This window comes from Spermophilus citellus (genome assembly GCF_964194105.1).
Source record: "Spermophilus citellus genome assembly, chromosome: 4".
Classification (NCBI taxonomy): Eukaryota; Metazoa; Chordata; class Mammalia; order Rodentia; family Sciuridae; genus Spermophilus; species Spermophilus citellus.
Window position 1 is genome coordinate 180,840,592 of NC_138185.1, and position 12,547 is coordinate 180,853,138.

The following is a 12,547-nucleotide window of genomic DNA, read 5'->3' on the forward strand; positions in this document are numbered from 1 at the left end:
ATAGGACAGCAGAATGCATTTAAATTCATAGTACACATATAGAGCACAATTTTTCATGTCTGGTTGTACACAAAGTAGAGTCACACCATTCTTGTTTTTATACATGTACTTAGGGTAATGTCCATCTTATTCCACTGTCTTTCCTACCCTCCTGCCCCTTTCTTCCTCCCTGCCCCTTCCCTCCCTCTCCCTCCCCTTCTTCCCCCTCCCTCCCCTTTGCTCTATCTAAAGTTTCCTCCCATGCTTCCCCCAACCCCATCCTTATTATGGACCAGCATTCTCATATTAGAGAAAACATTTGGCAAATGCCATGATTGTTTTCTCTTTTAATGATAAGTAATGTTTCATTGTGTATATATATACCACAGTTTCTTTATCCATTCATCTGCTGAAGGGCATCTAGGTTGGTTCCACAATTTAGCTTTTGTGAATTGTGTTGCTATAAACTTTGATATGGCTATGTCACTCTAGTATTCTGAGTTTTTTTAGAGAATCACAGATTTATTAATTTGTCAAAGTATTTGCCTGTGATGGCTGTATGAGCTTATAGAATTTAGCATTATTTTCCACTAATGTGAAGGGTCCATTTTCTTGCTAATTTTACAATCCAATTAGTCGTTTTGAAAATAATTTGAATTAATGTAATATAACCCAATTTGCATTTGCAACGGCAGAATTTTTTGCAATATGACTTCACTTATTGTTAATTTTTTATTTATATATGACAGCAGAATGCATTACAATTCTTATTACATATATAGAGCACAATTTTTCATATCTCTGGTTGTATACGAAGTATATTCATACCAATTAGTGTCTTTACAATATGACTTCACTTATTGTTAATTTTTTATTTATATATGACAGCAGAATGCATTACAATTCTTATTACATATATAGAGCACAATTTTTCATATCTCTGGTTGTATACGAAGTATATTCATACCAATTAGTGTCTTCATACTTTGGATAGTAATGCCCATCACATTCCACCATCATTTCTAACCCCATGCCTTCTCTCTTCCCCTCCCACCCCTCTGCCCTATGTTCATTATCGATAGCAGTTAGAGAAATGCAAATCAAAACTACTCTAAGATTTCATCTCTCACAAGTCAGAATGGCAGCTATTATGAAGACAAACAATAAGTTTTGGCGAGGATGTAGGGAAAAGGTACACTCACACACTGCTGGTGGGACTGCAAAGTGATGCAGCCAACATGGAAAGCAGTATGGAGATTCCTTGGAAAATTGGAATGGAACCACCATTTGACCCAGCTATGCCTCTCCTCGGTCTATACCCAAAGGACTTAAAAACAGCATACTACAGGGACACAGCCACATCAATATTTATAGCAGCACAATTTACAATAGCTAAACTGTGGGACCAACCTAGATGCCCTTCAGTAGATGAATGGATAAAAAAAAGTGGCATATATACACAATGGAATATTACTCAGTAATAAAAGAGAATAAAATCATGGCATTTACAGATAAATGGATGGTGTTAGGGTAGACAATTCTAACAATTCCCAACAAACCAAATGTTGAATATTTTCTCTGATATAAGGAGGTTGATTCATAGTGGAGTAGGAACGGGGAGCATGGGAAGAATAGTAGTATGCTGTTTTTAAGTCCTTTGGATATAGACTGAGAAGAGGGATAGCTGGGTCAAATGGTGATTCCATTCCAAGTTTTCCAAGGAATCTCCATACTGCTTTCCATATTGGCTGTACCACTTTGCAGTCCCACCAGCAATGTATGAGTGTACCTTTCCCCCCACATCCTTGCCAACACTTATTGTTGTTTGTCTTCATAATAGCTGCCATTCTGACTTGCGTGAGATGAAATCTTAGAGTAGTTTTGATTTGCATTTCTCTGATTGCTAGCGATGTTGAACAATTTTCATATATTTATTGATTGATCGTATATCATCTTCTGAGAAGTATCTGTTCGGTTCCCTGGTCCATTTGTTGATTGGGTTATTTGGAGTTTTTTTTTTTTTTTGGTGTTTAGCTTTTTGAGTTCTTTATATATCCTATAGATTAGTGCTCTATCTGATGTGCATGTGGTAAAAATATGCTCCCATTCTGTAGGCTCTCTATTCACCTCACTGATTGTTAATTATTTTATTTATTCATTTTTATATGGTGCTTAGCATTGAACCCAGTGTTTCACATGTGTTAAGTGAGTACTCTACCACTGAGACACAAGCCAGCCCATTTTTTACTTTATAATATATATATTAATAAACATCACATAGACAATTCATAGGTAAGTTGAGTACGGATAAAGGAAAAGTAAATTAAAACAGGAAAATAAGGCTAGTAGCAAAGGAAAAGCAAATTAAAACAGGAAAACAGTGGTAGAGCACTTGCCTAACATGTATGAGGCACTGGGTTTAATTCTCAGCCCCACAGGTAAATAAATAAAATAAACGTACATGAATAACTATAAAGAAAGGAAAGTGCAATTTTTTTTTAAAAAAAGTAAAATTTTAAAAAGTGGTATATATATAAATGAATAGCAGGAAATTCAAATCTCACAATGAGTAAATGAGAACTCAAATACTTCATCAGTACTGAATTTGAGCATCTTTACTCATGTATGAATTGCTTATTCATATGCTTTTTCCCAAAGTTTTTTTTTTATTGGCATTTATATTTTTCTTAAGTATTAGTAAGTGTTTATTTTATTCACTCTAGTTTTTGTTTGTTCATTTTGTTTTGTTGTGCTGGTATAGGGATCAAGTCCTGGCTTTGCACTTGCTAGGCAAGCACTGTACTACTGAGTTAAATCACCAGTCCAGTTTTTTTTTTGTTTGTTTTGGGAGGTTTTTGGTACCAGGGATTAAACCAGGGACTTTCAACCACTGAGCCACATCATCTTTTTATTTTTTGAGATAGGATCTCATTAAGTTGCTTAGGGCCTTGCTAAGTTGCCAAGGTTGGCTTTGAACTTGAGATCCTCTTGCCTCACTTGAGATCCTCTTCTCATTCTTTTGCTGTGTATACATTTGTTACATTTTTTTTATAAATGTTCTTTTGTCAGATTATTGATTTTTCCCTTTTTCATTGTTTGCTAAAGTTTTGAAAAATAAAAAGTGCTGAGTCTCAAAATGCTACGGTACAAAATGTGCACCACCACATCTGGCACCATTCATTTTTTAATCAAGCTGTTCTTGTCAAGTCCACATGTGCGCTCTTCTTTTTTAAATCAAATATACATTTTTCAGTCCTTTTCCTACTTGTCAGAAGCATCTTTCAGAGTAGCTTGTACCCTCCCCACTGAGCTTCTTCACTTGTCTTTGAGAGTAGCATACTCTCCTGTTTTTCTCCTACTTCACTGGCCAAATCAGATTCCTTTTTTTTTTTTTTTTAAACTGACTTTTTCCCTGACATTTCAAGTTGAAATGCCCAGGAATCAGTTCTTGAATCTTTCACCGCTCTTCCTACCCCCATTTTTTTTTTGCCCCAGTATTGGGAATTGAACCTAGAGTCTCACGGATGGTAGATAAACTCTGCCACTGAGCTACCTCCCTAGTCCTTTTTTATTTTGAGACAGGGCCTCATAAGTTGCCCAGGCTGGTCTTAAACTTGGAATCCTCCTGTCGGAGCGTCTGGAGTAACTGGTATCATAGATGTGCACTACTGTACCCAGCTCAGTTCTTAAATTTCTTTTCCATTTATTTTCTTGTTAGTCTAATCCATTCATGTGGCTTTAAATGCCATCTATATACTACCATTTCTAAATTTTATCTCTAGTCTGGATCTTTTCATCTGAACTCTGTGAAATCTGAACTCAAATATTCAAATGCTAAGTTGGCATCTTCTTGGATATCTAATAGACATTTCAAACTTGACTGCTCTTCTTATAGTCTTCCTTGTTTCATTTAATGATATCTCTGTTTTCCTGCTTCCTGGGGTTTCTTGTTTTACACACACACACACACACACACACACACACACACTATAAATGTCTAACAACAAATTCTCTTTCTTCAGAGTGTATACAGAATCTTGACTATTACTCAGCCTTCATTCTCCTTCATATTATGTCTCCATAATTTTTCATCTGTATTATTTCAGTTAACTCCTAGTCTCTGTGCTTCTTTCTGCTCTTGCCCACTGTCATCTTGGTCTATTCTTAGCATAGTAGCCAGAGGAATCCTAGCCAGAGGAATTGTAAGACAGATCATGTTCTTTCTCTGCTCAAACTTTCCAATAGCTTTCCATTACCACTAAGCATTAGGGCAAAAGTCTTTGTGAAGTCTATAAGACTCCTAAGAGTTAAACTAGTTGCTGGCACACAGGATAATTGAAAAATCTATAGAGTAAGAGTTTAGAAACTAAATCACTGTTCAGTCCTTTGAACTTACTTTTCTTTGTGACTGGAATGCTCTTCTTCTAGACTGCTGTATAGCTTAGCTTTGTCTTTTCCTTATCAATTTATTCATATTTATATTCCTTCTCTATTTCCCTTCCTTCCTTTTGTGCTTATCATCTCAGGACAATGAGATGATAGTGAGGGGCTGGGGATGTGGCTCAAGCGGTAGCGCGCTCGCCTGGCATGCGTGCGGCCTGGGTTCGATCCTCAGCACCACATACAAACAAAGATGTTGTGTCCGCCGAAAACTTAAAAAAAAAAATATTAAAATTCTCTCTCTCTCTCTCTCAAAAAAAAAAAAAGTCCCAAAGACTGTTCATTAGAATGTTTCACATGTGTAATGAATGTGTACCAGGTGGGGCCTGCATGAAAAAATCCATTTAAAAAAAAATGAGATGATAGTGAGCACCTGTTTTCCCATTCTTAGCTTTTTTTTAAAAAAAAATTATTTTTTTAGGTGTAGATGGACACAACACAATGCCTTTATTTTTTTTATGTGGTGCTGAGAGTAGAACCCGGGTCCCGCCCGTGCTAGGCAAGTGCTCTATTGCTGAGCCACAACCCAGCCCCCTATTCTTGGCTTTTGATGGTACTCTTCTCATTCTTTTGCTGTGTATACATTTGTTACATTTTTTTTATAAGTGTTCTTTTGTCAGATTATTGAATTTTCCCTTTTTCATTGTTTGCTAAAGTTTTGAAAAATAAAAAGTGCTGAGTGCTTTTTCTACATACATTGTGACAATCATGCTTTTTTCTATTTTAATCTATTGATAAGAATTTACTATATACATTGTGATAATCATGTTTTTTTTTTCTGTTTGAATCTATTGGTAAGGATATACTTACTAATAAGTACTTATATGTTAAGACATCCTTAAATTTCTGGAATAAAATCATGGGATTACATGCCTATAATCCCAGCAATTCAGGAGACTGAGGCAGGAGAATTGCAAGTTCAAGGACCTCTCAGCAACTTAGTGGGACCTTGTCTCAAAATAAAAAATAAAAATGGGTTGGGATACAGCTCAATAGGAAAGTGCCTCTGGGTTAAATTCCTCATACCCACCCTCTGCTAAAAAAATTCTAGAATAAACACTACTATAATTTGTCCAGTTTGAATTGTTAGTATTTTTTAAATATTCTCATGTAAATGTTCACAAGGAATATTGACCTTTTATTTACTTATCTAGTCCTTGTTTGTTTTTTGATAATAAGGTTATATTTCTATGAAATAAATTGAGTGGTTTTCCTTTTTGTTTGTCTCTGAAAGAACTCATGCAAGAGAAGAAGCTTTGCCTGTAGTATTGTCTAGGCTTATTGTTCAGGGATATATCAGAGAGACCTGGATTACCAGTTTAGTTTTTTTCATGATATTTGTATGTGCAACTTTTCTGTTTCTTCTTGAGCAAGTTTTGTCAAGTTATTGCTTATTCTGCAAATTAATTCATTAAAGTTTCATTGACATGAAATTATTTGTGAGTTGTCCTCCCCCTTTTAAAAAAAAGTATAGAATAGAGCCACAGTACACAGTGGCTCAAACATTAGTTGTTTTTTTTTTTTTTCTCAGTAGAAAATTACAGGTTAACAGGAAGTTTTTCCATATTCAGTAATTCAGGAACTTTCAGCAATTTATTCACTTATTATCTTTCTTATATTGGGGATTTCTATTTGTTAGACCTCATTATATATGACCAATTGGCAAAAGAGAATGAAGATACGTAGGAAACGCTCTTTTCTTAAAAGTTTCGACTAGGAAAGAAAATGCATCACTTGTATGGACATTATATCATTATTGGGACAATCATAATTACAAGAAAGGATGGAAAATGTAGTATAGTGATGTGACAAGAATTATTGGTGCATTATACATAATAGTGGAATTCTTTGAAACATATTTGTAGATATACATAATTTGATGAGTTTCATTCTCCAGTACCTTCCCTTTCCTTTCCCTACTCCCTTCCCCCTGAATCCCCTCTATCAAGTTTACTTGTCTTCCTTCTATTTTCGTGAGGTCTTTTACGTTTTTTTTTTCTTTTTTCTTCTCTAGCTTCCACATATTAAGAGAACATGATGACTCTTGACTTTCTGAATCTGGCTTATTTCACTTAATATGATACTCTCCAGTACACTGAGTTGTCATTTTAAACTCTCTCCTGAATCTATAGTACTGCTCTCATTTTATTTCCAATGTTTTTTGTATTTTTTTTGTTCTTGTTTTTCTTGATCAGCATAGCTAGATTTACAGAATTAGCTCTTTTTTACTATTTTAAAAGTTTGCTTAATAGTCTCTTCTCTCATTACATTTTACAACTCCATTTTGTTATGTAGTTTCCAGGAGATTTATATCAGAATTGTGGACATAAATGATGTAAATATTCTAAATTTGCAATATATAACAATGTTCTGTTCTTCTGAAGTATCCTTGAGAGTGTCTGTACACACCTGTCACCATTATAACTTTTCCCTCTATAACAACATATAGTTAATGAGTTGATTAGAATTAATTAAAGATACACATTGATGACCTCTCATTAGAAATATTTATAATATGTAATGTTTCCATAGTCTGTTTTCATTAAAAAGACATAGACACATGAAAATAAGAAAAAAGGGATAAAATATTTACAACTCATTCAGAAATTTTTTCCTGATTTTGGTGACCTTTTTTATCCTAAACTTTATTGTTCTTTTCATTTTTTGAGAGGAATAGGGTTATTATTATTAAAGCTATCAGTTTAAAAATGCTTTTTGTTTTGCATTTGTTTTATTTTCTTTTGAGTGCCTACTAGTAATTATATATCTGCCTAGGTAAACATAAACATAGGCAAATTTAATGAGTTTAAATTTCAGATACTAAGCTGGTAGTAGAAGTTAGAATTAACCCACAGTACCTTTAAGTTATTTGTAGATCTCCTACTAATCAGCATCTAAGTTTTTTCTCTTTGAAAAGAAATTTGCCGTTGAAATTCCATTGTGAATAGATAATGATTTCTTTTGTTTTAGGTGTTCATTATAAATTCATCAAACATATTTCTTCTTGAACCTGCAAATGAAATAAAAAATCTTCTGGATGAGCACACAGATATGTGTAAACGCATTCTTAACATTTATCGTTACATGGTTGTACAAGTATCAATGGACAAAAGGACTTGGTAAAAATTTTTATACTTTATATTTATTTATTTATTTTTTACTATGTACACAAGTATAGTAATTATTGGAGGAATGGCATCTATGAACAGGGCTTGTTAAAATGCTGTCGGGCCTCCTAATGATTTTTTATTTTATTTTATTTTTTTATGGTGGTACCTGTGCATGCTAGGCAAGCACTCAACCAACTAAGCTACATCCCCAACCCCTAGGGTATCCTATTGAATGAATGAATAAATAAATTTAAAATGTATAATAATCATGGTGATAATAGTTCACTTTATCTCAAACATCTTTGATCAAGTTTTCACAAGACCCCTTGGATTATCTTTCTGAAGTATGCATATGATGGTTTCCCCAATCCAAAGGAATGAATGCATACATATATGCATACATACATGAAGAAAGTAATTTATGCATGTATGAATGAATGAATGAAAAGATGATTCATCGAATGTGTAAATGCCTGATGCCTTAATCTAGCATTCAAAGCTTTGTATGATCAGTTTTCTGCCTACTTTTCCCTGCCTTCTTTTTCCCTCTTAAATTTTTTACCTATCCACCTTGCTTGATAGGACCCTTCTTCCCAGCATTATCAATTTGCTTTCTTCTGAGCACATTCCAGACTTTTAGAATGATTGTCTGCCATCTTTCCCTCTTGTCACCAAAACTATTCTCTAAACTGTCTTCCTCTTTCTACATATTTTACCCACATTTTCCCTCTTACTTCTTTCATTCTATATTTGTATCTCTGTATAGTTCTTGTCAAACTTGTCTTGATCCCTTGATTGTGTATAAACACTGAGAGGCCCTAGAAGGTATATACAAGTTGTTTTATTTTTCTGTATCCTACATTTATTAACATAATAATGTATTATGTATATAAATAATTTTCTTCAACAGTCCATATTAATAATGGACATGTAGTTATTTCTTTTTGTTTGGGGGGAGGAAGACAGTAAATATAATCATATGTTTCCTCCTTTGCCTCATTTCTTAAGTGGAGCACTTGGCCAAAGGATGTGCCTTTTTAAAACTTTGCCACATAGAAAAAAGTGGCTTTATTTTGCAAATGTTCTTTACTAACAGTATTAATAAAATTCCATTTAGAATTAGTTATCAGCATATTTGAAATAGATCTTTGTGCTAGGTTTCTTTATAAGCTCTTTTACATGTGTTCCTTAATTTTCATAGCACTGTATAACATAGAAATATTCCTGTTTTGCATGGGATAGTTCTTAGGCACAAAGAAATTAAGTGACTTTTCTTTTTCACACACCCAGTAAGTGGTGAGCAGAGATTTGAATTACAGTCTTTCTGACTTCAGAAATTAAACTTCATTTGACCATTCTTTTTTTAGTTCTTTAATTTTTCTTTCTGTTTGCGTTGAGTCATTGATGAGCCAAGTTATAGTATGAGTCTTGATTTGTGCAACACAATTTTAGAGATTTTTTTCTTAATTTTTTAAGATCTCCTAGTGTCATAGTACTTTGGGAAATCCACAATTTATGTTGAATTTCTAAGACTTTTCTTTATTATTTAAAATCATTCTTATTTTTACAAAGAGAAAGGTTATCTGATATATGAGTGCATTAAGGTTTGACCATAAGTCAGATAAGATTTATTTGTAAAATATGTGTTTTATTGTATAGGTAGATGATTTCAAATAGCTTTTCATTTCATAAAGCTAAACTAGAAGCCTAAGTTTATAAATGTGACACTTTTAAGGTTTTTATTTTTTGAATGATTGCATGTGTTTGTTCACTAATAAATTTAGGATATTTTTAATTGAGTGATAGTTTTCTATTTGATTCTTCCCTGACTTCCCAGAAAAACCATGACATCTAGATCTGGGACCTATTGCTGTCTCAGCCATATTTCCCACAGTGACTGTCATATATAATGCTATGCCTGGAATGGGCCTGCAGAATAGCTAAAAAGGAGAAGGCTGTGATAGGCACTTGGGCTTTAGCCTGGTTGTGTACCCAACTAGAATTCCCTTGTCAGTCTCTTTTTCATTGAGGCTGAATCAGTTTTCAAAATATCAGATGTAGTTTTATTGTTTTAATAGTAACCAGCTAGAAGAAAGAGGGAAGATAAGAATAATGGTAGAGTTGGCTTGACTAATAATACACAAAAAGAACAAGAGATTTAAAAATAGCCAAAATAAAAGGATTGGAAGAGCCATTATTCCTACTTTTTCTTTTTCTCCTAATTGCTCATTATTAAAATCACAAATCTATATTATTTTATCTGAGGCTATTGTGCCTGAAAATGACTGATATAAATATATAAATGGAATTTAAAAAAAAATATTTTTAGTTGTTGATGAACCTTTCTTTATTTATTTATTTATTTATTTATTTATTTATTTATTTGTATGTGGTGCTGAGAATTGAACCCAGTGCCCCATGCATGCTAGGAAAGCACGCCACCACTGAGCCACAACCCCACCCCACAAATGGAATTTTAATTTCAATATTTAACAAATTCTAAAAATTTGAAGTTCTTTTATATTTAATATTTGAGTTATTCCAAAGATAATGCTATAAGAAATATTAATTTGAAAGTTAACCACTAATCAAAAGCAAGCATATGCAAGAAGGAAACATTAATTAATCTTTTTACTTTAAGGGAACAGATGCTGCTTGTGTTGCTCAGAGTCACGGAGTCTGTACTGAAGATGTCATCACAAGCTTTTCTACAGTTCCAGGGGAAAAAAAATATGACCTTGGCAGGTCGACTTGCAGGACCACTTTTCCAGGCAATAAAAATAAAATAAATAGATGAATAGATGGATAGACATGTATTTTTTAAAGGATTTATTGAACCCTGAGCTTTGTTACCTGGGAAAAAAAATTTAAATCAGAAATCAGTTCATATTAAAGGTCTTTTGTAGAGCTAAATTAAAAGATGCTCATCTAAGTAGTTTATTTGCCGTACATACAAACTTAAACCTATTATGAGTGGAAGAGATATTATGTCTGTGAAAAAAGTGTTATCACAAAGGGTTATGATGTTAATTTTATTTCACATGGCATGTTTATGTATTGTTGCAAAAAGCTGTCAGAGGACTTTAAGAGTAATAGTCTAATTGTTTGCTTTGTTAGACTTTAAAATTTTAAGTTGTTTCATGGTAATGAAAAACTAGTAATCAAGATCCATTCCTACACTGTTCCAGAGACTTTTATAGTCCTTCTTCTTTATTTGAAATTTCAATGTTAGTTTGATTACACAGAAGTTACACACTGTGGTTTTCAAAAATAGAGTCTTTGAAAAATAGAAAAACATGTTTTTAGGATGACAGATTTAAAAGCAAATAAGGATAAAATCATATTTAATGTCAAAAGCTGTCTCAGATCTAATTTTTTGGTCATAAGTATAATTGTTAAAAAATTATTTCAGATATTAATCTTTTACCTAAAATTCTCTGTTGGTGGCAAATAACCCTTTAAAAACAGAAATATTTGTTAACTGAACTCCCTTTTTCTTTTTAATTTTCCTGTTGTAATTAATCCAAAAGTGGAAGCTACAAGATAAAATTTTAGCTTATTAAAGGGCATAATTTCTTCTGTTGTTTGCACATTTTGATATTTACTCCAAAGGGCATAATTTCTTCTGTTGTTTGCACATTTTGATATTTACTCCTGTTCTAAGCTTTGTGCATTTTCCAACTTTATATTTGCTGTGTAGATTTATATATGAATTTCTTACTAAAATTTATAGAATTAGCTATTAGTGTAATGCAGCATGAAAGGTAGTTATGATTTTAGTGAGGTTCTTTTTCAGTTTGAATTACTGGTATGTTGGGATTTGGCATTTGTTGAAATGAAGTTTATAATACTAATGATTGCATGAATTACTTTCACAAGCACTACTATGAAGAAAGGGTCATGGATATTATGTGTTTTAAAATTCTTATTTTTAGGTGATTTTTAAAAGAATTGAATATCTGATTTTGAAGTCACACACTATATACATTTCATTGTTATTTCTGAATATTTGTCTTTGTAGACTCTTATAGTTGCCTGGATTAAAGCAAATCTAAATGTGTACATCTCACGTGAACTTTGGGATGACTTACTATCAGTGTTGTCATCGTTGACCTATTGGGAAGAATTGGCCACTGAGTGGTCCCTAACTATGGAGACACTAACTAAAGTTTTAGCTAGGAATTTATATAGTTTGGATCTCAGTGATTTACCATTGGATAAGCTGAGTGAACAGAAGCAAAAAAAGCACAAAGGGAAAGGTAAGAGTTGTTCAGAGGTGCTCCATATAAGTTTGTTTAAAATAATTGATTTGGGGGAAACCAAGCCAGGGAGAAGGAGTGCAGTAAAAGTCATGTTCTTTCTTAACTATTCCTGCCTTCATATACCCAGGAGATTAAATTTTCCAACATTAAAGCATGTAAATACCCTGTAATTTTCTTAATCTTAAAATGAATAGAAAGTTTGACAATGTTCAATACATAGTTAGCTAACATTAATCTTACATATTTTATTTTGTTTTTGATATTTAACCAAAATGGAAATTTATAGAATGCCCCCCTTTTTTTTTTTCTGTATTGGGAATTGAACCCTGAGTCACTTTACCACTCAGCAACATACCTATTCTCTTTTATTTTATTTTGATAAGAGGTCTCACTAAGTTGCTGAGGCCTTGAATTTGTGATCCTCCTCCCTCAGCCTCTTGAGAAGCTGAGAGTATAGGCCTGTGCCATTGTTCCTGCCTATGCCATTCCTTTTTTTTTTTTTAAATATTTTTTTACTTGTAGATGGACACACAATGCCTTTAGTATATTTGTTTATTTTATGTGATGCCAGGGTTTGAACCCAGTGCCTCAACCATGGTAGGCAAGCGCTCTACCAGTGAGCCACAACCTGGCCCATGCCATTCCTTTTTTAAAATAAGCAAATTATTAGTTAGAACTAAAGGAGTGATTTTACTTTACTTTAAAAGTATGTAGTTTCGGCTGGGGTTGTGGCTCAACGGTAGAGCGCTCGTCTAG

General features: G+C 33.2%; 1 protein-coding gene across 10 annotated transcripts in view; it reads left to right on the forward strand.

Moving 5' to 3' along the window:
• The window catches only part of RALGAPA1 (Ral GTPase activating protein catalytic subunit alpha 1), a 224,815-nt gene that overhangs the window by 63,368 nt on the left and 148,900 nt on the right, over nucleotides 1-12,547 (forward strand). For all 10 annotated transcript variants that reach the window (XR_014021551.1, XM_081290574.1, XM_081290575.1 and 7 more), the window contains 3 exons: nucleotides 7,390-7,538; nucleotides 10,171-10,300; nucleotides 11,551-11,788. Coding sequence is in view for 9 of the 10 variants with exons in the window: in XM_081290574.1 (XP_081146700.1) it covers nucleotides 7,390-7,538; nucleotides 10,171-10,300; nucleotides 11,551-11,788 (517 nt within the window). In the remaining variant the exon portion in view is untranslated. The remainder of the gene's footprint in view (nucleotides 1-7,389; nucleotides 7,539-10,170; nucleotides 10,301-11,550; nucleotides 11,789-12,547) is intronic.